Source organism: Lolium rigidum, chromosome 2 (genome assembly GCF_022539505.1).
Source record: "Lolium rigidum isolate FL_2022 chromosome 2, APGP_CSIRO_Lrig_0.1, whole genome shotgun sequence".
NCBI lineage: Eukaryota > Viridiplantae > Streptophyta > Magnoliopsida > Poales > Poaceae > Lolium > Lolium rigidum.
Genome location: NC_061509.1, coordinates 203,700,472 through 203,725,478, shown reverse-complemented (window position 1 = coordinate 203,725,478; position 25,007 = coordinate 203,700,472). Strand labels below are relative to the sequence as shown.

The following is a 25,007-nucleotide window of genomic DNA, read 5'->3' as shown; positions in this document are numbered from 1 at the left end:
AGATCTTCTCCGGAGTGCCGCGTCGAGGAGGAAGAGGGCGTAGACAACCTCTTGCACCTCGCCGTTAGTTCAGACGTCTTGCGCGCTCAACGCATCCGTACGCGGTTGCGACGGAAGACGGCAAATCGAGTGCGCGCGAGCTCGTGCTCCTACACGGCGCCGCCGTTTCGGCCGCCGCACCGATGCAGCTCATGCTCGTGCGAGGCGTCGTCGTTCTGGCCGCCACCTAGCTGTATCTATGCAGGTGATTAGGCGGTTGTCCGCCGGGGCAAAGCGGGGTGCGGCGGAGAAGGAGGCGGCGGCGATGGAATCTGAAGAGGAACAAACGAGAGAGAATCCTCTTCCGGTATTATTTGGACCGGGAGTGGTGGACCATGTCGGTTTGTGAGAGATACAGATACGTAACGCGAAGGGAGAGGAGTACGGGATATACGGCCGGGTGGGGAAACGGTCGCACCAATCTAGATGCAGCTGGATGGTCGATTTGACGCCGGTAGGTACCGGGCGCCGGTAAAAACGAGTTTTCGGGTTTCCTAGTAGGTGAGGCGTGCGAGGGACCCATAATAGGTGGGGCGTGCAGAGGTCCCAGGTGGGATTCTGTCGGAACAAAACTCGCGACGGCGTGACACCGGTTCGATTGGGCGGATCGATGGACCAAAAACGAGTGCTCAGATTGCTAACTAGTATCTAATCACTTTTTGGCACTTTTATCTACCTGTTACTCCAGTCTATTGTTTTGGAGATGAACTTGAGTCTTGCCTTATATGGTATGTATTTGTAATGTGGTGTGAAATCACCAGACCAGAACTTGCTATATTAAATATCTTTCTAATATCCTCTCCATGCTATGAGCTGAAATATACCTGGATGTTTGCTTCTATTTTTTCCTCCTGCTAGCTAGTGTTATTTTCTTTTGTTAGATGGTTAACACCCAGAGGTAGGAGCAAATAAGGAGGAGATAGCAGTAAATCAGGAGGGAATTGAAGATCATGAGTGGCTAGAATTGTTCACCTTACTAAGCTGTAGATTTCACATGTGCGTGTCTACTGATCCATTCTCCCATTTGCTTGTTGAAGCCGCAATCAACTCCTTAAACTTCTTGATTTCCCTCTGACGCCATGGAGTTTGGTCATCGATTTTTTTCCACTCCCCCTTTGTGTTTATCTGGAGCTTGGTGATTGCTGCTGCTGACAGGGGCCTTTTGCGTGTTTGGACCCGGTCGGTTTTATTGGATGAAGATGGGCGTGGCTCCGGCAGGGCTGCAGGCGTTGATGCACACTTGTGAATACCAAGTGTCTAAGAAGTGAGGAATTGTGCACATAAACTAGGATTTCTTCTTGACGACGCCACCTAATATAATTGCTCCTGCGTTGCTCTATGCTATCATCAGTTTCATCTAATATCCCAAACTATTAGCACGCTCATCGCCACGAGATGGCATCACACACTAAAACCCCATATCATGTGCGTGCCATACATTTGTGTTAAAATTTTCAAAGGGATCTAATTAACTTAGCATCAGCTTACACATCACAGGACACCATGCTTCGAGCTGAACATTTATATGCTGGGTTGCACAGAAATCGCCGCAGTTTTGCTAATAGATCATGCGGTCTGTACTCTGTACCCCAAGGGATCACGCTAACCGAGCCAGTACCTCGGCGTGAACCATGTCTTCTGAATGTTGCGGCTGGCGGCATTACGGGCCACGGCACGGATGCTGAATGACAAGTCTAGGAATACTATTTTTGAGGGAAGTCGGACTGACAGTAACAGCTCGGCCAGGACAAGAAGCATGGCAGCGGATTTGAGCGAATCTGCACGTCGACCACGTCGGCGGAGATCCCAGTTTTGGCACCCTCCAGGGTTTCATGACCGTCCTAATTTCAAGGTCAGGTCGGTGACTAAGGGCATCTCCAGCGGCGCGACGCAAACTGACGCTCAGCGACCGTTTGCGTCCGCGTGAACCGGAAATGCGTCTGACACCACCTCCAGCGGGGCGACGCAAAGTGACCGGGCCGTCCGCGGAGACGCAAACCTGGCCCAAATATGCGCCAGGTTTGCGTCTATGCGGACGCTCGGCGGACGCGCAAAGTGTCCGCTCGCTTCTCCACCGGGCCCGCCTGGCAGCGAGCCTGCATCGAGGTCATCGCTTCGGCGGTCAGCGCTTCCGCGTCTGCGCCGCAGCCTTCGCAATCAATGGCGCGGCTGCCTGTTCTGCACGCGCACTGGCGGGCGGCGGCTGGGCTTCTGCGCCGCCTTCAATGCCATCGTATCCCGCGCGCGGCCGCGCTTAAAGACCACCGGCCGTGTTCCTCCTTCCTCCACACCTCCACACCTCCACTCGCACCACCACCGCCGCAGCGCCATGGGGAAGAAGAACGACTTCGAGGCCTCCGGCAGCGGCTGCAAGAGGGTGCCGCTCCCCGTCACGCTGGGGAGGCTCATGCACGGTAAATGGATGTCGTGCGAGCGCTGGTCTGGCGTGCAACTGCCTGGCGGCTGGCGGATCAGCTGCCGCCGGGTGCCCATCCCTCCCGTCCCTGCGCGCGAGCCTGATCGGAGCGCAGAGATCCGGCGAAGGAGGCGGTACCTGCCGCCGGACCTCCGCGACGATCCGGCGTACGCCATCGACTTCGACAGCTGGCGTACGTATCTGTTGACCGAGACGGATAAGAGAAAAAAGGGCGGGCTTCATGGGCGACAGGGATTTTCTCTTCGGGTCTGCACCGCCGACTCGTCCACGAAGACAGGAGGCGCTGAGGCGTCGTCAGCAGTCCTCGATGCAAACGGACGCGCGGTCGATTTCGACCATTTCAACGAACGCGCGTGGACGCTAAAATGGATCGCGCCGCTAGAGATGCCCTAAAAACTGCATTCATCCGGTATTCTGGTTCATAAATATTTCCTTCTGCCGTGAAGGATGGAAAACGCGATATGCTGTTACTCGGTTGCGACATGCATCAGCTAACATAGGCTTGAAGCCACGCACATTCACGGGTACTGTCGACGCTTTCTACACTACTTAAAAAGGAGGAATATGTTCCCTATTCTGCCAACACACCACTACGACCAACAGTTTCGTCGTCCAACATTTCGTCTAACCAGCGCCGACAGGTGGGCCCGCCTAACACACAATCTCCTCAGCTGGCCCCAACCTCAATCTCTGGATCGGGATCTGGCGATACACCCGAGGCCGCCGCACGAACACCACAACCAGAGGGCAGGCCGCCGATGTTGTCCTGCTCGTCCCCCGCTCCCGCTGCTCGCCCCCTACCACCGCTGCTCGCCGCTTGCCCCCTACCACCGCTGCTCGCCGCTCGCCCGTTGCCCCCTACGACAACGACGACGAGGTTGGAGACAAGGCGGCTGCATCCTCCGGTGCAATCCGGCACGTGCCGCCCCCACCGCCGAACATGCTATCCTGCACACCCAACACCGACGGTCGGCCTCCGCTGTGTGTCCCTGCCTCCCCATCTTCCCCGTTGTCGCCGCCGCCACCACCGAGGTCGCCGACCTACTGCTCGGGCACTCCTGCATCTCCACCCACCTCGTGCCCCACAGGTGTGTCCCTTATTCCATCTCTTGATCCTCTCTAATCTAAATCACTGCATTTTGTAGCCTTTTTTACCCTGCGATTGCGTTCCTGTTTCTGGATTAGTCCGTTTAGTTCGGTGATGCAGATGATTAGGCTAAGATCTGACCACTGCGTTGGCAAGCGAGACCCACATCGCCTGATTTGCCAATGGTGGTGTGAGAGCTGTTGCTACCGGTGATGATTAGGAGAGAGGAATCGGTAGCCAAGCTCACATGTAGTGGGATTTCTATTAGCGGATGAATATGGGCCATGAACCGATCAGTGCCACAAGATGGATTTGAAAAGTTGGTACTATTAACAGTGTGTTACTCTACAAGCAGTGGGGAAAATTGCCCCCGGTATTAGGCCTATATCTCTAATTGGCTTCGATTGAAGATTGGCTGAAATGTGTTTCTTTTCGTGAGGCAATATTTTATGTATAGACATGACATCCAAGAAAACTTGTCACCGGCAAGCGATAAAAAGTTGACTAAAAGCAACAATTAGGGGTCATCAAAAGTTCAGTATGTTATTTTTAATAAAAACTTGCCAGTTCAGGACCGATGAACTTTGCTCTGGAGTGAAAATACAATGTGTCTTTTGTTGTATTTTGCTGTTTCTAACTCAATGCCTAATTATGTTTTTTAAAATGTTGATGGGTGCAGATTCATCATTACCAGCTCGATTCTTGATCTAACCTAGAAAATGATATTTCTTTTAGATGGAAATGTATTTCTTTTTATAAAATGAGCTTCGGCCAACATAATTGCGACAGTATGTTGTTACTTTCCATTTTATTGCTTCTACCTAAACTGGAGTATCCCTCAAAACTTAGTTCTGTCTTTTCTTTTCGCCGCCATGAGAAACAAGTAAACCTTCAGATTTAGATATCTTCACATTTCTGTGACTCCAATGAAATACCCAATTCGACTTAACAGAGTATATTCATCATGTTTATTTTAGTTCAGATTTCTTAACATGTTATTCTTGATCTACCAGAGCATGCATTCTGCACTGACTGTACAATGTTGGTACTTACCATGATGCCATATCTTATCAGGCACATGGTCTACACTTTATTTCATGAGATCAGGTATCTATAACAATAACGTTGCCATTTATCAAATACAGGTAGATCAAGTAAGTTTGTACTATTATATACTTGCAGCCGATAATATTCTCTCTGTTTATTTTAATCTTTACTTTCATAAAACTTGACATACATCAATCAAGTTATTGGATAGAAGATATAACCATGAAGGGCGTATGGTTTTCCCTTTTATGACTTTTTTTTGTTATTCAGATAGTTAACATGACTTTATATTTGTACTTATAAGTAACTGAAATAGAGTTGGTATTTACATTTGCAGATGTGTTGTGCTTACGAGAACTTTCGACAATTCGTGGCTTGTAGTGCCACTGTCACATTGTCTTGATCACTCCGCCAGTCGCTGCGGTCAGTAGGACGCCGTTGCTGACTGTCCCCCCCATCTGGCAAGTTCAGATATAGATAAATAACCGCCTTCTTTTGTCAACTGTGGTTGGTTTTACAAGTTCAGATTTAGCTAAAATATTTTCTCTCGCGAGAGCAAGGAAACTAAACTAAAAATGACTTTGTTATCTAAACCTGTAGAATGATGTTCCGTCTTTCAAGTGTATTCACTTATCTAGAAATAGGTTTCATGTTTCATGTTTTAGACACAAACTACTCCAGTTTATCTGTACGTACACCATTTATCTTACATATGAAATGTTCCACCATAGCTTGGGTGCACATTAATTTTACCAGATTTGACTTATGTATTTCATTTTTTTTGAGCATGAAACTGTGGGGGAAGATCCCCACACCAATTTATTACCCCCAATCAGCGTTATTTACAAATATACAGTTCCTAAAAAATATTTAAAAAGGTTGTCAATCCATCTTGAAAGGGATGGTACATGCTGCGTCTTGCATATGCAAAGAGGTGTCATGAACGAAGGTCCCTTTCCATGCTCTGAATATTGCAAGTATTTTTTCAAAGATAGCCAAGTTTCTCTGCTCCCATATATGCCAACAAGAAATGATTATGACTTCAAGAAAGAAAGGCTCACTAAAGTTTCTCTTGGCATTATCAACCAGCTGCTCCATTGTTGTTCCCTGGCCCCAGCCAATTTGTAAATAATTTCATATCCGGGAACTATAATTGCACTGGAGAAAAAGGTGCTGCAGTCCTCAAGTCGCCTGGTTGGGCACATCTCGCAATGGAAGACACCAGTAACATTGCATTTTCGTCTTCGAAGCATATCTCTGGTGTTCAGCCGATCACTGCACAGAGCCATGCAAAAACTTTGATTTGAAATGTACACTTGCTCTTCCAGATATTGGAAAAAGTCCCACTAGCCACCCGATTTCTTAAAGTGTGATGATAAAATAAGTTGGACATGTAAGCCCCATCCTTACATTGTGTTTTCCAGCGATCCTTGCCTGATTCATGCAATGTCAACTGGCCTAGAATGGCTTGAACCTGCAAAAATTATGAGTATGCGAGGTAAGTAGAACAGTTCTGTGATATACCTATTTCTTTCTGGGATAACTTTGACTTACATATGATATGCTTGGTGACGATTCATTTTTACATTGCAAAAAGAATTAAGTTTAACCATCCAACTGCTGTTATTTTTCAGTTCTGCATGTTTCAGTACTGCATGTTACCAGAAAATATATATAGGTATTGTGTCACTTAATAGTCTGAAATTAACCTTGTGTAACTTAATAGTAACCTGGCCATATTTTCTCATATATGTGAAACTACAGCCTTAATAGTATTTTGGTACATATTATGGTTATGGTTATGGAAAGCCATCGTTTTCGAAGGAAAAAGTTAAATAGTGCAAAACATTAATTTCTAGGAAGTGAAAAAGGAAAATATTTTGCTGCCCATAGTTGGAGACAAAGCAGCATGACGTGGAGAACTGGTATGATCATTTTGCTCCATAATCCACTACATAAGTCTGATATGTCTGTTGGAAGAGCCATCGATGCCCCCATATTTACAAAGGGAATTGTCTAAGATCATCCTCTGGTTTTCCTGAGTTCAAAACAGAAGGTAAAATGTGGATATTATGTATTGTGAGTTAAGGCAGAATTCCTTTCCCCCTTCTTGTGAAATTCATAACTCATGTTCTATACCTACGCTCTCCGGTTTCCATCACCATGTAAGATTGGTTGCCTGAAAGGCATGTGATACATTATGTGCATATTTAAACTTGCCGCATAGACACTTGGAATTCATATCACCCGTTTGATCGATATCTCCTAAAAACCATTAATTTGGCAATTCATGCTTCTATATATGCTATTTTTTTGTATGTATGCATATTGGTTTTTATGAATTGGTACAATAAAGGGAATCAGAGGTAGGATTCAGAATTAGCTTCTTTTTCCAGTCAAGTAAGTAAACAATGCACACAAGATCCATTAATTAATCTAAGGCTTGGTAAGAGCTCTGTGATTTCCACTGACTAACTATGAGTTTTCCTTATGAGCCTTCATGATCTCTACTTTGATACTAGGACATAGGTATTTCGTACGAGTTGTGTAGAACTCTAACAATGTTATACATATCCCTTCATTAATTGCACAATCAGCAAATTGGCAGAGTTTTGGTTTCACCATCAGTGTTTGTCAATGTGAAACATTCATGGAATGACCTAGCATTAAGCTTTTGAGTGTTTTTAAATTATTTTGAGGAGTTCTCTTATGTTGGTTTGGCTATATTTGTTCCAGTGGTTTACTGAATCATAACATCTGTTGAACTACTCTTCTACCTGCGTTGTTGCATGCCATTACAAAAGAGTCTCTTCCCGCTGCACATGTAATACTCAACTGAGGCACATCTTGGAGTATTACACAATGAAGTAATACAATATTAATTTGTCCATGATGATTAACTTGACATAAAGCAGGACAATGCACGTTCTCTCATCCACCACCGGTGAAAGATGGACTGCATATAAAACCACTTCGACGGGAAGGGGCGGGATCACATGCTCAGGGAGGAAGGCATCATGCTTCAGGATATAAATGCGGGTCAACACCCTCAAGAATGGTGAACTGAATGTTGTGCTTTTATGAATTTTCCATCAGTGTCATCTCCATCATGGAATGTGTGCATTATGTCTACAATGAGTGTAAGTTGCTCTCTTTCCAGTATTTATCTTACTGCCTTCCTGACTAAATTATGCAGACCTCTTATTTATTAGGTAGAGATATTTTTCTTTGGTATATTTTCAGTGTCTCTAATTTCGGACATGAAACATCAGTCTCATCAAATACATTCTTAACCTAAATGTTAAACCATTCATATGGACATAATCCTTGAATTGATCTATGTTTTTTTGCCTCTGTATTAATTTCAGGTACATGCTCGAGATTGGTGTTGCAGACGGTATAAGACTTTGCACCTTTTGCACTGCAGTATCAGTTGCTTTGATTGAATTACTTGGTAGAAAAACTTGCACGAAACAATGCATTTATTTATAGAATATGTTGGGAGATTGTCAAGAACCGACGGCATTGATTAGGAACTTAGAACTGTTAGCTCATATGTGTAATTGGTTGTAGCTGTTTATGCCAACTCATTATTATCTTAATAGATGGTATATGGTTGCCGGAAAATATTGACCCGGAAGCAGCTTATTGTGAACATGCATCATATGGTGATTAACTTCCATGCCAAATGCTATATGCCATGCCAACTTGGCACATGCTTTAGATAGAACGTATACCAATAGTTCAGTTGGACGTCCTAAAAACCACATCAATCAATATCGATGTTACCGGCTGCTATAAATAAGATTATCCATGTAGACATAACTGGTTGTGTTCTCTGCTAGAAATAGGATTATTCGTAGTCTTTAGTAAGACATTATCGGTTGGGGGTGTTATAGCTCTCAACGTTAGATTATAGCTTTTAAGAGCCACGCTTCAAGTGAAGTTGTATCTTAATGCTTTTGGAATAATGCATCACTATATTTTTATACATGTGAATGTGCACTCATGTTGAGGTGACATGTAGTGCGAGAAAAGATGATGAAATGTATTTGTAGCAAAATATCTTTTAAGGCCTATTGTTCTGAATCGCATTGGGTAGAAACTTATGCGAGAGAAGATGATTTGGTGTATCCTCCAAAGAGAATTGTTTTCCCTTGTCTGCTCTTACGTACTCTGTTGGGTGCAGGAGTTCCTCCATCTTTTACTGGGTGCTCTTTTAGATTGGGTGGTGTATATATCGGGCCACAATGTTGCTTTTAGTTTCTTTTCCCCGAGTTCAGAGCCCAAATAATTATTCCTAACTCTAGATTTCCAATGCTCATGAGACCGTGTCAAGTTCAATTCTTTTATTTTCAAAAATAATTTATATACAATATTCACGTACTTGTACTTATTTGCATTTTTATTTAACTATATATTACTTAAAAAGGAGGAATTTTTTCCTGTCGCTGCTTCGATTCCAACTTTTTTTATTGCTTTGCCCTCCCACCTAATCCATTAATACTACCATGCCATGGTACCGGTTCAGTTTATACCCCCTCTCACTAAGGTCGTAGGCCACACGGGAACCGCCTGTTCCTCCCCGCGAAGTGCGCGAGAAGAGGCGCCAGAGGGCCTTCAACCTCAGGGAAGGGTGAAGAGCGGGACCAGGTGGCGTCCTAGCATGACATCGTCGATGGGCGCCGGAATGAGGAGAGGCGCGATGAGGGGATCGAGAAGGATCGAGAAGGGACGAGATGGAGGTGGGATTTGCCGCCCGTTCCTGCTTGCCACGCGTGCGAGAAGAGACGCCAAAGGGCCGTCGACCTCGGGAACGATGAACATAGGGAGCATGCGGGACAACGTCGACGGATGGCTGGGAGCTTAACTTGTGATGCACGCAGAGGGCATGGTGTAGGTGGCTGATGATTGTGAGCGCCCACGACGATGGCAGCGGTCGCAGGTTGCTCTCTTCATGACGATGCAAGAAAGGAAGAGCATGAGAGGGGAATTAGCTCAAGGCCGGTCTGACAGCCTCTAACTAACCTACAACTCCAAAACCGACATGTCGAAACAGCTAACAACTGGAAGTTTGGATCCCTTCACTCATATTTGCTTCTTGCCCTCTAGAAATTTGTTGCACACGTTTATGCGATCATGCCCAAGCTAGCTTTATTGTTGGACTTCATGTTGGTATGGAATCATTCTCTTTAAATCTAAATCTCAATTGTGAACTACAGTTGGAGTATTATTTATGTGTAATACCTGCAATGTCTAGGTTGTTCCCCTTCAACAAGTGTCTCTTTGGCAATATAACTATAGAAGTTAGGAGGAAAGAGCACATGTTTTCATCAAGTGCAAGGAGGTTAACCTGGTGTGTGGTGGAAGCATGGACTGGAGCATGTTTGACATAAACGATCGCCTGGACAAACGCTGATATGGCACTACATATCGTGTGGAAAATATCGGAGCAATTGAGGATTCAACTGATGACTGCTTGCTGGAGTAACCAGAATAGTATCCGTGTAGGAGATATTCCTTTCTCGGTTGAAGATGTTGCTCACTAGGCTTGATGCTATTATATATATGTACATTAGGAAATAAAATTTGAGACCCGTAGCAACGCACGGGCATTTGTACTAGTCGAACAAAAACACAGACCACCAGCCAACAAAACCATGGATTGTTCTATCAGAGCAGCAGAACAGTTGCAGTTCAAACAGAGACTTAAATAAAACACTGATACTGATGCTGATTCACGTGCTTGTCAGAGATCATATTCAGTTTTGGTGGAATGATGGGAACAGTACACAGTATATACACTGTTTTTTCCCGAAACGAAAGCAAAATATTTACCTCATCGATTTATTTAGGGAGAACCGAAGCGCCTCATTAATAAACGAAAAAACGAGCGAAAACCGTTACAACAAGATCACATGGTGCATTGTAAGTGTTAGGCCACCGAATATCCCTAGGATATCGGTGTCATTACCAGATGATATCCGAATATCAATAGCATTTAACACTATATCAATATCTTGAGCCTTCCGTTTATAGGAGATTGAGGCCATTATGGTAGTTATTGTAAATCTTGTATTTGCCTATATATATGAGATTACACGGAAGGCACCATTGTGACCTATCCCATCCAATTCTACCTTTCTACATGGTATCAGCCAAACAAACCTCAGCTTCCGCCACCCTCCTCTATTACCGCCGCCGCGCTAGGGTTCCTCCCCTCCCCTGCGCCGCCGCCCCTCCTCCCCCACCATGTCCGACGCCGGCGCCTCTCCCTTCGCCGCCCTTTGGGCCTAGGCCACCAACATCCAGAGCGTCAAGGCGCTCATCCCCGTCACCCTCGACCTCGAGGCATCGAACTACACCCGCTGGAACAACATGGTGCAGATCGCCGTCACCACCTGCGCCCTCGCCGACCACCTCACCACGGCCACGCCGCCCGCCGATGACGACGAGTGGCTGCGCATGGACGCCACCATTATGCACTGACTCTACAGCTCCGTCACGCCCGAGATCACCGACATGGTGATGGAGAACCCCACCACGGCCTACTCCATCTGGCAGCGCATCGTCGCCCTCTTCCGCGACAACCAGCAGGCCCGGGCTGGCTACCTCGGCCAGAAATTCCGCAACATCGAGCAGGAGGGCAAGTCTATCACTGCCTACTGCCTCGAGCAGAAAACCGGGCGCCGCACCCCCGTCACCAATGATGCCTTCGTCTGGAACGTCCTCAAGGGTCTCGACTCCGACTACGACCACATCGTTGCGCTCGTCCCGCTGCTGACCCCGATCCCCTCCTTCCTCCAGCTGCGCAACATGCTCCTCCTCCAGGAGCTCAAGCCGCACCACGGCAACCGCGCCTCGGCCCCTGCTGCCCTCTACACCAACACGGGCGGTGGCGGCGCCCCTGGGTATCGTGGCCATGTACCTCCTCGTCCTCCGCCACCGGGCTACGGCCACCCGGCCCCTGCACCACCGCCGTTCAACCCCAATGGCGGCCGCCCCAAGGGCAAGAAGAGGAAGGTCAACGACGCCCCTGCAGCACCTAGCGGTGCACCAGCCGCTCCCACACCCTACAACCAGTGGACGTGGTCCATCTACATGTACCCCATGGGCACGGGCATCCTCGGACCGCGTCCCGGCGCGGCATCTCCTCGTCCCGCGGCGCACGGCTTCATGGCGTCCCCGCAGGCAGCGGCGCCCGCTCTTGGCTACTACAACACCGCTGCCCCGTACGGCTACGCCCCTGCACCACCCGCACCGTACGGCTACGCCCCTGCCCCAACCGCTCCGTACGCCGCCTCGCCATCATAGGACGCCACCGCCCTCATCAACCAGCTCAACACCATGAGCCTTCACCCCCTCCTACCGAGTGGGTCATGGACACAGGCGCCTCTGCTCACATGTCATCGGATGCCGGTATCCTAAAAAATCTTAACTCTCGTGCTCCTTTTTCTAGCGTAGTCGTTGATGTTGGTTCCTCTCTCCCTGTCACCTCCTCCGGCTATGCCTCTCTCCGTTCATCTTTTTTTAACCGTCCACTTCATCTACAAAATGTTCTAGTTACTCCTAGTATCATCAAAAATCTAATATCTGTTAGACAATTCACTTGTGATAATTGTGTCTCCGTTGAATTTGACCCTGCTGGTTTCTCTGTGAAGGACCTTTATACCAAGGTGGTAATTCTCAGGTGCAATAGTTCGGGTGACCTCTACCCGTATTCTGCCCCTGGTGTCGCCCTCCACGCCTTGATCGCCTCCCCCGACCCCCCCCCCCCCACCCTTTGGCACCGCCGGCTCGGTCACCCAGGACACGACTCGCTCCGCCGCCTCGCGTCATCGCTACCTTGTCACAAAGAAATAAAAGGGTCTAGTCTATATCATGCGTGTCAACTTGGTCGACACGTTCGTTTACCATTTTCAGATTCTACTAGTTGTACTTTGCGTCCTTTTTAACTTGTACAGTGTGATCTCTGGACCTCTCCGGTTGAAAGCATGTCTGGTTATAAATATTTCTTAGTCATATTGGATGATTTTACTCATTTTTTATGAACCTTTCCACTACGACGCAAATCTGAAACCTTTGGTGTTCTCTCTAATTTTCGTACGTATGTACAAACTCAGTTTGCACTAACTCTGCAGATACAAATACATTGTGATAATGCCAAGGAATTCGACAACAGATCTCTTCATGATCATGCGTCCACTCACGGCATCCACGTGCGTTTTTCCTGCCCCTACACGTCCCAACAAAACGGCAAGGCCGAACGAGTTATTCGCACGGTAAATGACATCGTTCGCACACTTCTATTCCAAGCCTCCATGCCGCCTAAGTTTTGGGTCTAAACCGTCTCCCTACCACCGCGATCTCCGCTTCCTGCCCCTTCGCGGCTCTCTACTCTACCCCTCCCTCCAACTGCAACCTTCGTGTCTTTGGATGCCTATGTTATCTCAATATTGCATCTACCATGCCGCATAAGTTATCTCCTCGCTCTACTCCATGCATCTTTCTTGGCTATGCGCCTAATCACAAGGGCTACCGATGCATGGAAATAGCGACTCGCCGTATCATCATATCTCGACATGTCGTCTTTGATGAGACTAACTTTCCTTTCGCTCAAACGAACGTTACACACTCTTATGATTTCCTCCAGGAACACATCGCGGCCCCTGCGGATGATGAAAGCGACACATTCATCCACGTCCCGCCACCTGCGCGCTCTCGGCAGCGCGTGGTGCCGACCCCTGCCATGGCTCCCCGGCAGCCTGCCGCGGTCCCTCGTCAGCCTGCCACTGCCCCGCGGCAGCCTGTCGCGCCCCGCTGCTCTGCCGCGGCAGCCTCACCCGCGGCGTCGCCCTCGGCCTCGCCCACAGCGTTGCCCTCGGCCTCGCCCGCAGCGTCATCCTCGGCCTCGCCCTCGACTGCGACTCCTGCGCGCTCGCCGACCATCTCGGCCACGCCCTCCACGGCGTCCTCTCCACCGAGCTCTACATCGGCCACGCCGCCCCGCTTTCCCTCGCCACAACCCGTCGTTCCTCAAATGGTGACACGGCACTAGGCCGGCAAGATCATCAGGCCACGGGAGTGCCTCAACCTCAACACCACGGCCACCGGCGTCCTGTCTCCGATCCCTAAAACGGTTCGGACAGCTCTCAAGGACCCCAACTGGCTCGATGCTATGAAGTCCGAATACGGTGCACTCATGTCCAACAACACGTGGGATCTCGTGCATCCTCCCTCCAAGGCCACAAGCTCAACCCCGACGGCTCCCTTGATCGTTACAAGGCACGTTGGGTTCTTCGTGGCTTCTCCCAGGCTCCTGGGATCGACTTCGACGAGACCTTCAGTCCGGTTGTAAAACCGGCTACGATCCGCGTCATCCTCTCCATCACGCTCTCCCTCAACTGGGCCATCCACCAGCTCGACGTCAAGAACGCCTTCCTTTATGGAACGTTGTTCGAGACCGTCTACTGTCGACAGCTTACGGGTTTCATCGACGCCACCCGCCCGGACCATGTCTGCCGTCTCAACCGCTCCCTCTACGGTTTGAAGCAGGCTCCGCGCGCGTGGTACTAGCGCTTCGCCTCCTTCGTCGGGACCATCGGCTTCACTTGCTCCAAGTCCGACACCTCCCTCTTCGTGCTCCACAGCACATTCAACACGGCCTACCTGCTCCTATATGTCGACGACATCATTCTCACGGGCTCCTCGACGCCCCTTCTTCAGCGCATCATCACGGCTCTACTCCGAGTTCGCCATGACGGACATGGGGGATCTCCACTACTTTCTCGGCATCACGGTCACCCGTACTTCCTCTGGGAGACCAACAGAAGTACGCCGCTGAGATTCTGGATCGCGCTGGCATGACAGCGTGCACGTCCTCATCGACCCCCATCGACACCGCGCCCAAGCTCGCCTCTACCGCTGGCTCTCCCGTCGCCGATCCTACGGAGTATCGCAGCCTTGCCAGTGCTTTACAGTACTTGACGTTCACACGTCCCGACATCGCATACGCCGTGCAGCAAATCTGTCTTCACATGCACGATCCGTGAGACCACTTGATCAAGCGTGTTCTTCGCTACGTCAAGGGCACCCTCGGCCACGGCCTCCAGCTCATACCATCCGTCGCTGATTTGATGATCACGTACACGGATGCGGATTGGGCCGGCTGCCCCCGACACATGGCATTCTACTTCGGGCTACTGCGTCTTCCTCGGCGACAACTTGGTGTCTTGGTCCTCCAAGCGCCAACATGCCGTCTCCCGCTCCAGCGCTGAAGCGGAGTATCGTGCCGTCGCCAACGCCGTCGCCGAGTCTACTTGGCTGCGACAACTCTTGGCGGAACTTCATCGACCTCTCCCTTGGGCCACCGTCGTATTTTGTGACAATGTTAGCGCCGTCTACATGTCTACAAATCCGGTTCAGCATCAGCGCACCAAGCACATCGAGATTGATCTACACTTCGTTCGAGATCGAGTGGCACCTGGTCAAGTGCGTGTTCTCCACGTACCATCATCGTGCCAATTTGCTGATATCTTCACCAAGGGACTTGCGTCGCCATTGTTTCTGGATTTTCGGTCCAGTCTCAACGTGTGTCATTCTCCCGCTGCGACTGTAGGGGAGTGTGAGGCCACCGAATATCCCTAGGATATCGGTGTCATTAACAGATGATATCAGAGTCATTAACCGAATATCAATAGCAGTTAACACCATATCTTGAGCCTTCCGTTTATAGGAGATTGAGGCCATTATGGTAGTTATTGTAAATCTTGTATTTGCCTATATATATGAGATTACACGGAAGGCACCATTGTGACCTATCCCATCCAATTCTACCATTCTACAGTAACGAAAGCGATGCCGCCGTCTCGTCGATCATTCACATCTTCCCCTTCTTCTCCCCCAACCACCGGTACGAGAGTTGATGGGTCCACAGTGTCGATCTACATGCGCTCCGTGAGTTTTTGGATTGATCGCCTAGAGTGTCGCGGCGAGTGAATATAACTGACTAATGAGGTATGTTTTGTTTTAGCTCGTTGGTCAATCGCTTGTTTAACGCTGCATCTAGCTAGTAGAATTAGATGTATGATTTGCTGCAATGTAAAGGTTACAGTTGGAGAGGTAAGTGAAACGGTGCCTTTTTAGTGGTGTTTGGCAGCTTCAAAAAAGAAAGAAAAAATAGAATCAACGCTTCTGTATTGCTGTTGGTGACCTTCTCTTTGAGGAGCAGTTACTAGCAACAATAGATAGACAGTTGATATATCTATCTAGTAGCATAAATAAAAAAAACTATATTAAAATTGATGCACTAGCAAATCATTCAGAACTGATAGAAATAGTGTGATCAATTAATGAGTAACTTATATAGACAACTCAATGAAAATACCGAATTGGGTTGTGCCTGGAGGAATACGATCTCAACTATCTAAAACGTGGCATGCACCTATTCTATGAAACTGTACCCTCGGCTATTGAGAATACTCGAGTTTGTTCAATTTATGAGTAAAAAACCAGAGGGCCTCACTATCTCCCAAAGACCATACAATTATGCACGATGCGTATTTATGATTACAAAGCAGGTAAGAATTGTGTGAAGTCGTGTCATTGAACCAGAGTATCTTCTTGACGACTCTCCTCAGGAGCAGCCTGCCGCAAGTTTGCTCTATGCTATTAACAGTTTCATCTTATATCCCAATGAACCACACTCTCATCTCCACGAGATGGCAGCACTAAAAGTCCATACCACGTGCGTACTATACATCTGCGTACAAATCTTCAAAGTAACATATCAATCCAACTCTAACCTAACATCAGCTTACATATCACAGAATTAACAAGCTCAGCGACGAGCATTTATATCCTGGATCCTCCGAAGATCACAATACTTCTGCACTTCTGCTGCTAGATCATGCGATCTGTATGTCAAGGGATCAGGCTAACAGCGCCACTACCTCGAGGTGGTGTGGATCATGTTTTCTGAATGCTGCCGCTGGCTACACTACGGGCTGCGGGTACGGATTTATGAGCCGGCAGCAAAGCTTTTCTCGATGTTTTCTAAATCCTCTGTTTCCCGATCGCTTGTTCGGATGTTGAGACCACTGGCGCTGCTGACCTCATGGAGTGCCAGCTAGCGCCGTTTCCAGTGAGATACCTTGGCATCCCGTTGTCTATCAGAAGGCTGACGGCTCCAGCATTCTAGCCTCTCATAGACCGTCTGGCTGACAAACTACCTACCTGAAACGCATCGATGATGCCCAGAGCAGGGCGCTTGGCGCTAATCCGCTCGGTTCTCGCTGCGATCCCGTTACACTAGCTGATGGTGCTGAGCCTCCGTAAGGAAGCACTAAAGCAGGTCAACAAAATCTTACGCGGATTCCTATGGGATGATGGAGCTGATGCTAATGGTGGCCATTGTCACGTCAACTAGGCGCGGGTGTGTAGGCCGCTGCGGCTGGAGGGGGGGGGGGGCTGGGTATCCCAGACCTCGCACGCACCGTCATTAGCCTCAGGGTGAGATGGATCTGTAGGATGCGCACTGACCCCCTGCGACCATGACGCGGGCTGGACATGCATTTCTCTAAGTTGGAGCTGGATGTCTTCGCAGCCTCTACCTCCATGATGGTCGGCAACGGGGAAGCAGCCCTCTTCTGGGAGGACAGGTGGTTGGACGGCAAGTCCATCAAGGAGATGGCGCCTGAGGTGTACGCTTTTGTGCCGAAGAGCAGGCGCAAAGCGCGTACGGTCCGCGAGGCGTTGATTGAACGCACCTGGATCCCCAGACATAGTAGGAGCACCGAGCGCCCTCGCTCTGTGGCAATACGTGCAGCTGTGGGGCTGGCTCAGGAAACCCAACTATCGGCGGACCCGGACATGCTGGTTTGGCGTTGGACGACGGATGGCCAGTACTCAGCTGGATCCTGCTATGACACCTTCTACCAGGGGGCGATCATCTCAGGGTCCTGGAAGCTTAACTGGAAATCCTGGGCGCCGCTTAGGGTGAAGTTCTTTGTTTGTTTGGCATGCCTCGACAAGTGTTGGACGGGTGAAAGGTTGGCACGACGTGGCCTTCCGCACGCGCCTAGATATCCGCTATGCGACCAGTCTGTGGAGACCATGAGGCATCCTCTCACAAGATGCTCCTTCTTCAGGACGGTTTGGTTTTAGGTCCTGTCGTGGATCCACCTCAGGCCCTCCCACGGCTGAGGGTGACTTCGCGGAGTGGTGGTCGTTGGTGATGCGGACCACCCCTCGCCAACTGCGTAAGGGCATTTCCTCGATTATCATGCTTACGGCATGGTGGATTTGGAAACACCGTAACGCGGCAGTCTTCGAGAACGCACAGCCTTCGGTGACATTCTTGTTCAACGACGTTGTGGCCGAGGCGCGGCTTTGGGCGGACGCGGGTGCCCGGGGTGTGCGCCAGCTACTCCCCTAGTTTAGGCTTTTGTTGCTTTTTCTTGGGTCGAGTTGTGCAGCGTGTTGTATCCGTCCTCTGACTTGTACATAAACTTCTTTTTTTCTATCAATGAAACATAAGGCTTTTGCTTTTTTCTATCAATGAAACATAAGGCTTTTGCGTTTTCGCGAAAAAGAAAAACTAGCCAGAAGAGCCAAGCGACAGACTGTCGGCCGAGAGTCCAGTTCTGGCACCCTCAAGGCCAGTTCCTGATGAAAGTCTGTATTCATCCGGAATTTTGGTTCATACAGTTTACCTTCTTCGATCGAAGGATGCAGAATGCGGTTTGCTGTTACTCGGCTGCGACATGGATCAGATAACATCGCGGCAAATCTTGAACCCACGCACATTGACGAGTGTACTAGAGTAACTTGCAAAGAAAGAGACCACCTGCCAACAGAACTATCGATCGTCCTAAAAGAGCAGCAGAACAGTTACAGTTCAAGCAAAGAATTGGAAGAAAACACATATACCGACACCGATTCAAAGTGCTCGTCAGAGATCGTATTCAGATAATATTGATGGGGAAGGCATATACAGTACAAATACTGTAGCATATAGTCTCCGAGCTCAGATGTTACTTCAAACATGAAGTCATTGGACTCTTATGTTCACCTAGCCCCTAAAGCGCAGCAATATGAGAAGAAGGCGCGGATCCTACAGCACATAGATATCTTTAGGATGATGTTACTAGAGATGGACTATGCTACCATGTGCCAAAAGGATGACAACATATGCTACCCCAACCCTATTTGCTTGCTGTGATCTTCAGCAGTTAGCACAAATATACTGAAACTGTTTTCCCTTCTCTCCGTCTAGTTTAGCCTTTCTCCACGATCAACTACTGCATCATCTCAGCTAAGACAACATTACAAAAATGTATCCCACGTACATTACCACCACACCTGCACCGAGATTGCCTTGCCATCAACTACTTCCCGCTAAAAGTGGTTGAGCACCAGAATCTATGAGACAAAGAGAAAGGAAGCATCAGCGCAACATACATCGCATTACAATTTGTGATCTCCAAAATGAGGTTAAATACAGGATGACATCCTTTACCTGCAGTTCCATTCTGCAGGTGAGTTGAGCGATTCCTCCAGTTTTGAATAATCTGTTGAATTTCTGATTTCACAAGACCTGATAAACACGCACCAGCAATCAGTGCACAAACTATGAGCATTATAAACACTGAATCCCATCCAGTCTTCGAAATGAAACCCGTGATAAATGGCCCCAAGGCAGCACCCAGCGATCCTGTCCCATCTATAATTGCTGTCACCGTGGCCAACGCACGAGAGTCTCCTTTGAGAGTTTTGTGAGTCCCCAGATCAGCAGAAACTGCAGTTGTTATCAGAGCGTAAGGCCCATTAACAAACAATCCGCTGATCATCATCAGGGCAATGTTTGTAACTTTTGAAGTACTGCCATATGCATGAAAGGCGTACAGAGATGGAATTGCTAGATACATAAAAATTGCTGCAGTGGTGGCCCTAGCATCAAGCTGATCAGACATGAACCCAGCAAGAATTCCACCAATGATTCCCCCTACGTCGAACAACACTGATATATAACCAGCATCCGTCACCGACATGTACTCACCTCCAATAGCTGGAAAAATAAGAAGGTGTAAGAAGTAGCATTTAAAATAAAAAATCAACATAGGCACATGTGAGTGGATGAATATAGGGAGATCCAGGAATGTGAAATGCAGTTAGAAGACACAATTCCTCGAAATAAATTCCAGTTTAACCCCTGTCCCTTAATATAATATTCAGAGGAATATTATTTTAGATAATAAATGAGAACAATCCAGGCCTCTGCATCAACTAATGTACATAACTAAAGTTACTATGTGGTATGTGACACACTGAAAAGTACAAGTAGTGCAGTTGAATAAGATCAACAACGATGTGGATATGTGAGTCATGTTAGCATTATCCTGTTCAAAGGTGGAGTAAACAATTATCAGGTCTGATTAATCACACAAATGCCAGACTTATGATAGGGCATGGATAATCTGCTAATCTGGCAGGGCATTAGTTTCTGCTACATTTACTTTATGTATACCATGATGGACTACATTGTAACAGCATATCAAAAGGCAATTACTGCAAGTCCTTCAGATAAATAGTGTCAATGACTAAAACAAGCTACTGCATCAACATAAGGGGAATTCTGAAATTAGAATTCAATACTGTTGCACTGTTACCAATAACTGCAATCTAATGTCAGAATAATGTGCATCGCTGCGCTTGGTTAAGTCGTAACAGATGATGGAACATTTGTTGGGCATACCAGTTTGGGTCAAGTAGAACGGGAGCCAGTACAAGAAGGTGTATGCGACCAGCTTGGCAAAGAAGAGGCAGGCAGCGAAGGTGAACACGCCTGGAATGGAGAACGCCTTCCGGATTCCCACGGCATCTCTTCTGTCCTCCCCGGTGCCACCGGCGGTGCTTCTGCTGCTTCTGTCCTCCTCGTCGGTGCTCGCCTCACTGGCCTTCTTGGGCGGCGAGGGAGCGAAACCAACGTCCTCTGGGTAAGGCGCGAGGAAGAAAAACACGAGAACTCCGCCGAGCGCGATGAGCCCGCCGGGGACCACAAACGACCAGCCCCACCCGTACCGCAGCACGGCGGCGGCGATAAGCGAGCCGCTGATGTTCCCGACGGAGGTGTGCGCGTTCCATATGCCCATTATGAGGCCGCGCCTGCGGCCGCCGAACCAATTGCCGACGATGGCGACGACCGAGGGCCAGCCGGTGGACTGGAGCAGGCCCGCGATCGCCTGGGCGAGGACGTAGAACAGGAGGGAGTGCAGGGAGAGGAAGTACCCGGCACCGAATAGGGCGACGGCGGCGCCGCTCCCGACCATCCCCGCGGCGAGGAAGATGCGGAGATCGAGGCGATCGCCGAGATGGCCGGCGCCGAACATGCCGAGGGAGTAGGAGGCGAGGAAGGCGACATCGGTCTCGCCGAGGAGGGCGGGGTCGTAGAAGGGCGGCCAGGACTTGGAGAGCGCGCGCTTGACGATGCTGGGCGGCTTGCGGGAGGCGTGGTAGAGGGCGTAGGCGAGGAAGGTGAGGCCGAGGACGAGGCCGCGGTGGGCGTTGTAGGAGAAGGCGGGCAGGGCGCGGAGGCCCGGCGGCGGATGGTGGTTGCGAGGCCGCGGCCGCGGCGATGATGACTTGGGCATGGGCGGTGCCGGTGCCGGTGCCGGTGCGGGTGGCTCCGCCATGTCCGTCCGTGAGAGGGGAGGGGAAATGGAGTTGGGACGTGGCGGGGCAACCGGGACGGCGCAGGACACGCGGCCGAGACGGTTATGGGCCGGGAAACGTCTATTAGCCCGAACTTGAACTCATACAGGTTTGGCCAAATTGTTGTGTTGGATGGTCCTTGTGGACCTGTTGAGTTCAATCAGGAAATGATTGATGTTTCCTTTGTTTTTTTAATTAGAAACTTGTTTGCACACGAAGAGATATTGAACATTTATTTAATTAGGCCCTAATTTTTTAGATCCTTCTAATATGATTACTCCTGTCGAGAATGAGCCTCTTGAGAAACCATTTTCCGAAGAGGAAATCGAAGCGGTTATGTTTGAATCTCATGCCAGTTGTGCCCTGGCTCAGATGGCTTGTCTTTTTTTTTTTACTAAAAAAAATTAGAATCTGGTTAGGAATGATCTGATGGCCTTGGTAAGAGATTTTGGATCTGAACATTTAAATGTTGCCATGCTCAGTTATGCTATTATCACCCTTATATCTAAGGAACCTTAGGCTAGAGATATGAAAAAGTTTAGTTCAATTAGCTTAGGCAATTGCAATCTAAAAACTTATTTCTAAAGCTATTACTAATAGGATTTCTCCTATTGGCAATAGAATAATTGCTAGTAACCAAACTGCTTTTATCAAAGGCCGGTTTATAATGGAAAGTTTGGTTGCTGCTCAGAAACTTATCCATGCAGCCCACTCTAGGGGGAGATGGTGCTCCAGTCCTGAAATTTGACTATCAAAAATCCTATGGCCGTATTGATTGGTATTTCCTTGATGAGATGTTACTATGTCGTGGTTTTGGTCCAATTATTATGGGTTGGATCAAAAGTCATCTTGTTAGTGGATCTTTTATGTTCGTATCAATGATGTCAACGAACCTTTCTTTAGGGATGGTTAAGGTTCAAAACAAGGAGATCCCAGCTCCCCAATTCTGTTCAGCCTTGTGGTTGATGTTTTCACGAAAAAATTAAATACCTCAAGTGATCTCTAGTGGTGTCATCAGCTTGCAATATGCTAATGACACAATCTTATTCTTGGATAGTGATAAATTTGTGGCTCGAAATTGAAAATTTTCTTGTCCTGTTCTGAGAATATGTCTGGAATGCGACTTAATTATGACAGATCAGATCTTATGACAATTAATTTTAACCCAGCTGAATCTATGCACAAATTTTCTTCTGTAAGATTGGTGAATTTCCTTTTAAGTATTTGGGGGTGTCTTTGCATTTTTCTAAACTAAGGAAAGAAGATCTCTAACCCGTGAGAGACAAAATCATTAAAAAAATTGATGGCTGGAGAGGGAATCTGCTCAATTATAGGACTAGACTCATATCCTCCTTACATCTTGTATTGCTAGCATGCACATGGATTTGTTGGCTGTTGTTAAATTTCCAAAATGGGCCATCAAATTAAGCATTAATTCCCAGATGTATCATTTCTTGTGGAATGACACCAAGGATGATACGAAATACCACCTAGCTATCTTGGATTTGGTATGTCTTAAGCAAGAGTTTGGTGTTCATGGCGTTCAAAATCTAAGGACACGAATAATGGTTGTCCAGATATAACAAAAAAAACATGATATACAATAGGTTATTTTTTTAGTCTTAGCTCTACTAATGAGATATCCCTAAATATGTAGTGAGAGAGATTGTTGCTAAGAGATCACTCTTAGCTAAGAGAAGACAAACCTCTTTTTTATATTTCTGTCTCCTCCATATATGTCATCAATTATACTACGTGGCATCAATAAGATATAACCATTGTACATGCCCTAAGAGATTATAATCTATGTTTATTAGCTTACTGGATCAAGAGATACCATCTTTATTCTAATAAAATGTGGAGAGGAATTGTTGATTCCAAATATGATCTCAGTCCTAATTTTTTGTGTGCAACTCCCTTTCTCTTTTTTGGAAAAGAGTGATGTGAGCGACAAGTGATGCGAAAATTGGGTATCGATGGCAACTGGGTAATGGTGCTAAAATTCATTTCTGGAGTGACGTTTGGATCGGTAACTGTAGCCTAGCCATCCTTTACTATAACCTATTTGCTATTGTTAATGAACAAGATGCTACTATTGCCCATGTCTAGGAAGATGATGTGTTACATTTCACTTTTCTTCATTGGATTTCTACTGATTTATATGACCGCGGGTTGAGTTGGTTCAACTCATGAGCTCTGCGTACTTATCATCTGCTGATGATTCGCCTACTTGGATGTTCCATTCATATGGCGAGCATAGTGTTTGTTCTTTTTATGACGTTTGTTCTTTTTATGACATATTCAACAACAGAGGCGTGGTGCCTATACATACCCATACGGTTTTGCATGTCTTTTTGTGGTTGTTGGCTAATGATAAACTTTTATCTCAAGTTAATCTAGCTAACATAAGACATGTTGATGATCTATCCTGACTTTTCTGCTCTAAACATGAAACCTGCCAACATCTCTTCTTTGATTGCTTTGTAGCAAAATTTATTTGGACCATTATTTCTGATTTGTTGGGTGTTGCCTGGGTTTTTGTTTTGAGTCAATTGCTAGATTGTGGTTCAGTAATAAAAAAAAAGAACAATGTGATCAATGTAGTTTGCACTGCTAAACTGTGGTCTATTTGGAAATTGCATAATTTTCAGGAAAAATAACATGGCCCGGAGCCAACATTTGGCGAAGGGTGGTGGTCGATCTGGATCAATGGAAAATTATCTTGAAGGATGCTCAGTCCATTCTGTTCATAAACAATGCCTTGCTTCTCAATAAGAAGCGGGGGGAGGGGGTGGGGGCGGGGTTCGGGGTTCGGGAGTTGCTCCAGATTGCTTGACGCTGACTTTCAAGACTGTCATGTCGGACGAGCTCAACCCACCGACGAAGAGCTTCAATGAATGTGAAGCTGAGACCTGCAAGATTCTGATCCAGTGGTTCGTGAAGCTTGTTGTCTCCATATTCTCGTTGTCTTGCTGGTTGTTCTATAGTCCGCTCCGTGCTTGATGGAGGTTGCTTTGTTTTCTTTTTAGATATCTAGTTTCATGCCTTGATGGGTGTGAAATACGCCGTTTCTCGTCATATTTAAAACCTTTGCTAAGTCAAATAATTGACTACCGGAGAAATTACTACTTGATATTTCTGCCATTGCACCTTTTAAAAGTAATACTAAAAAGTTATTGGTAAAAATTGTTGCTCGTGCACCTTGGAAAATCACCGCTAAGAAATTACCGTTGCAAAATTACGCCTCATTGAATAGTATTGTCAAATAATTATCAGACGGAGAGGCTAATGATTTGCGTTAAATAACTACCGGCATGCCGACAAATGATTAATATCGAATAATTATTGCCGTGGTCGAAGATCCGTGCTAAGAAATAGACATGAAAGAAGTTGTTGGAGATATGCCCAAGAGGCAATAATAAAGTGATTATTATTATATCTTTGTGTTTATGATAAATGTTTACATCCCATGCTGTAATTGTATTAACTGGAAACATTAATACTTGTGTATTTTGTAAACATAAAAGAGTCCATAATAAGTTTATTGTTAAACTAGCTTGTTGATTAATAGATGATCATAGTTTCAATGATGATGAAAATTGGATGTTATTAATAACAAGATCATATCATTAGGTGAATGATGTTATGGTAACACACCCATAGTAAGCATAGCATATGATCAAATCA

The 25,007-nt window shown here is 47.3% G+C and overlaps 1 protein-coding gene across 1 annotated transcript; it reads right to left on the bottom strand.

Annotated features, from left to right (window-relative positions):
- Positions 1-18,689: 18,689 nt before the first annotated feature.
- Positions 18,690-21,301, bottom strand: LOC124687992 (putative glycerol-3-phosphate transporter 4). Its single transcript, XM_047221711.1, has 3 exons — positions 20,365-21,301; positions 19,129-19,677; positions 18,690-19,031 (listed from the first exon to the last, which is right to left on the bottom strand). The coding sequence occupies exons 1-3, from the start codon at positions 21,299-21,301 to the stop codon at positions 18,994-18,996; spliced, it is 1,524 nt and encodes a 507-aa protein (XP_047077667.1). The 3' UTR covers positions 18,690-18,993.
- Between the last annotated feature and the right edge of the window lie 3,706 nt (positions 21,302-25,007).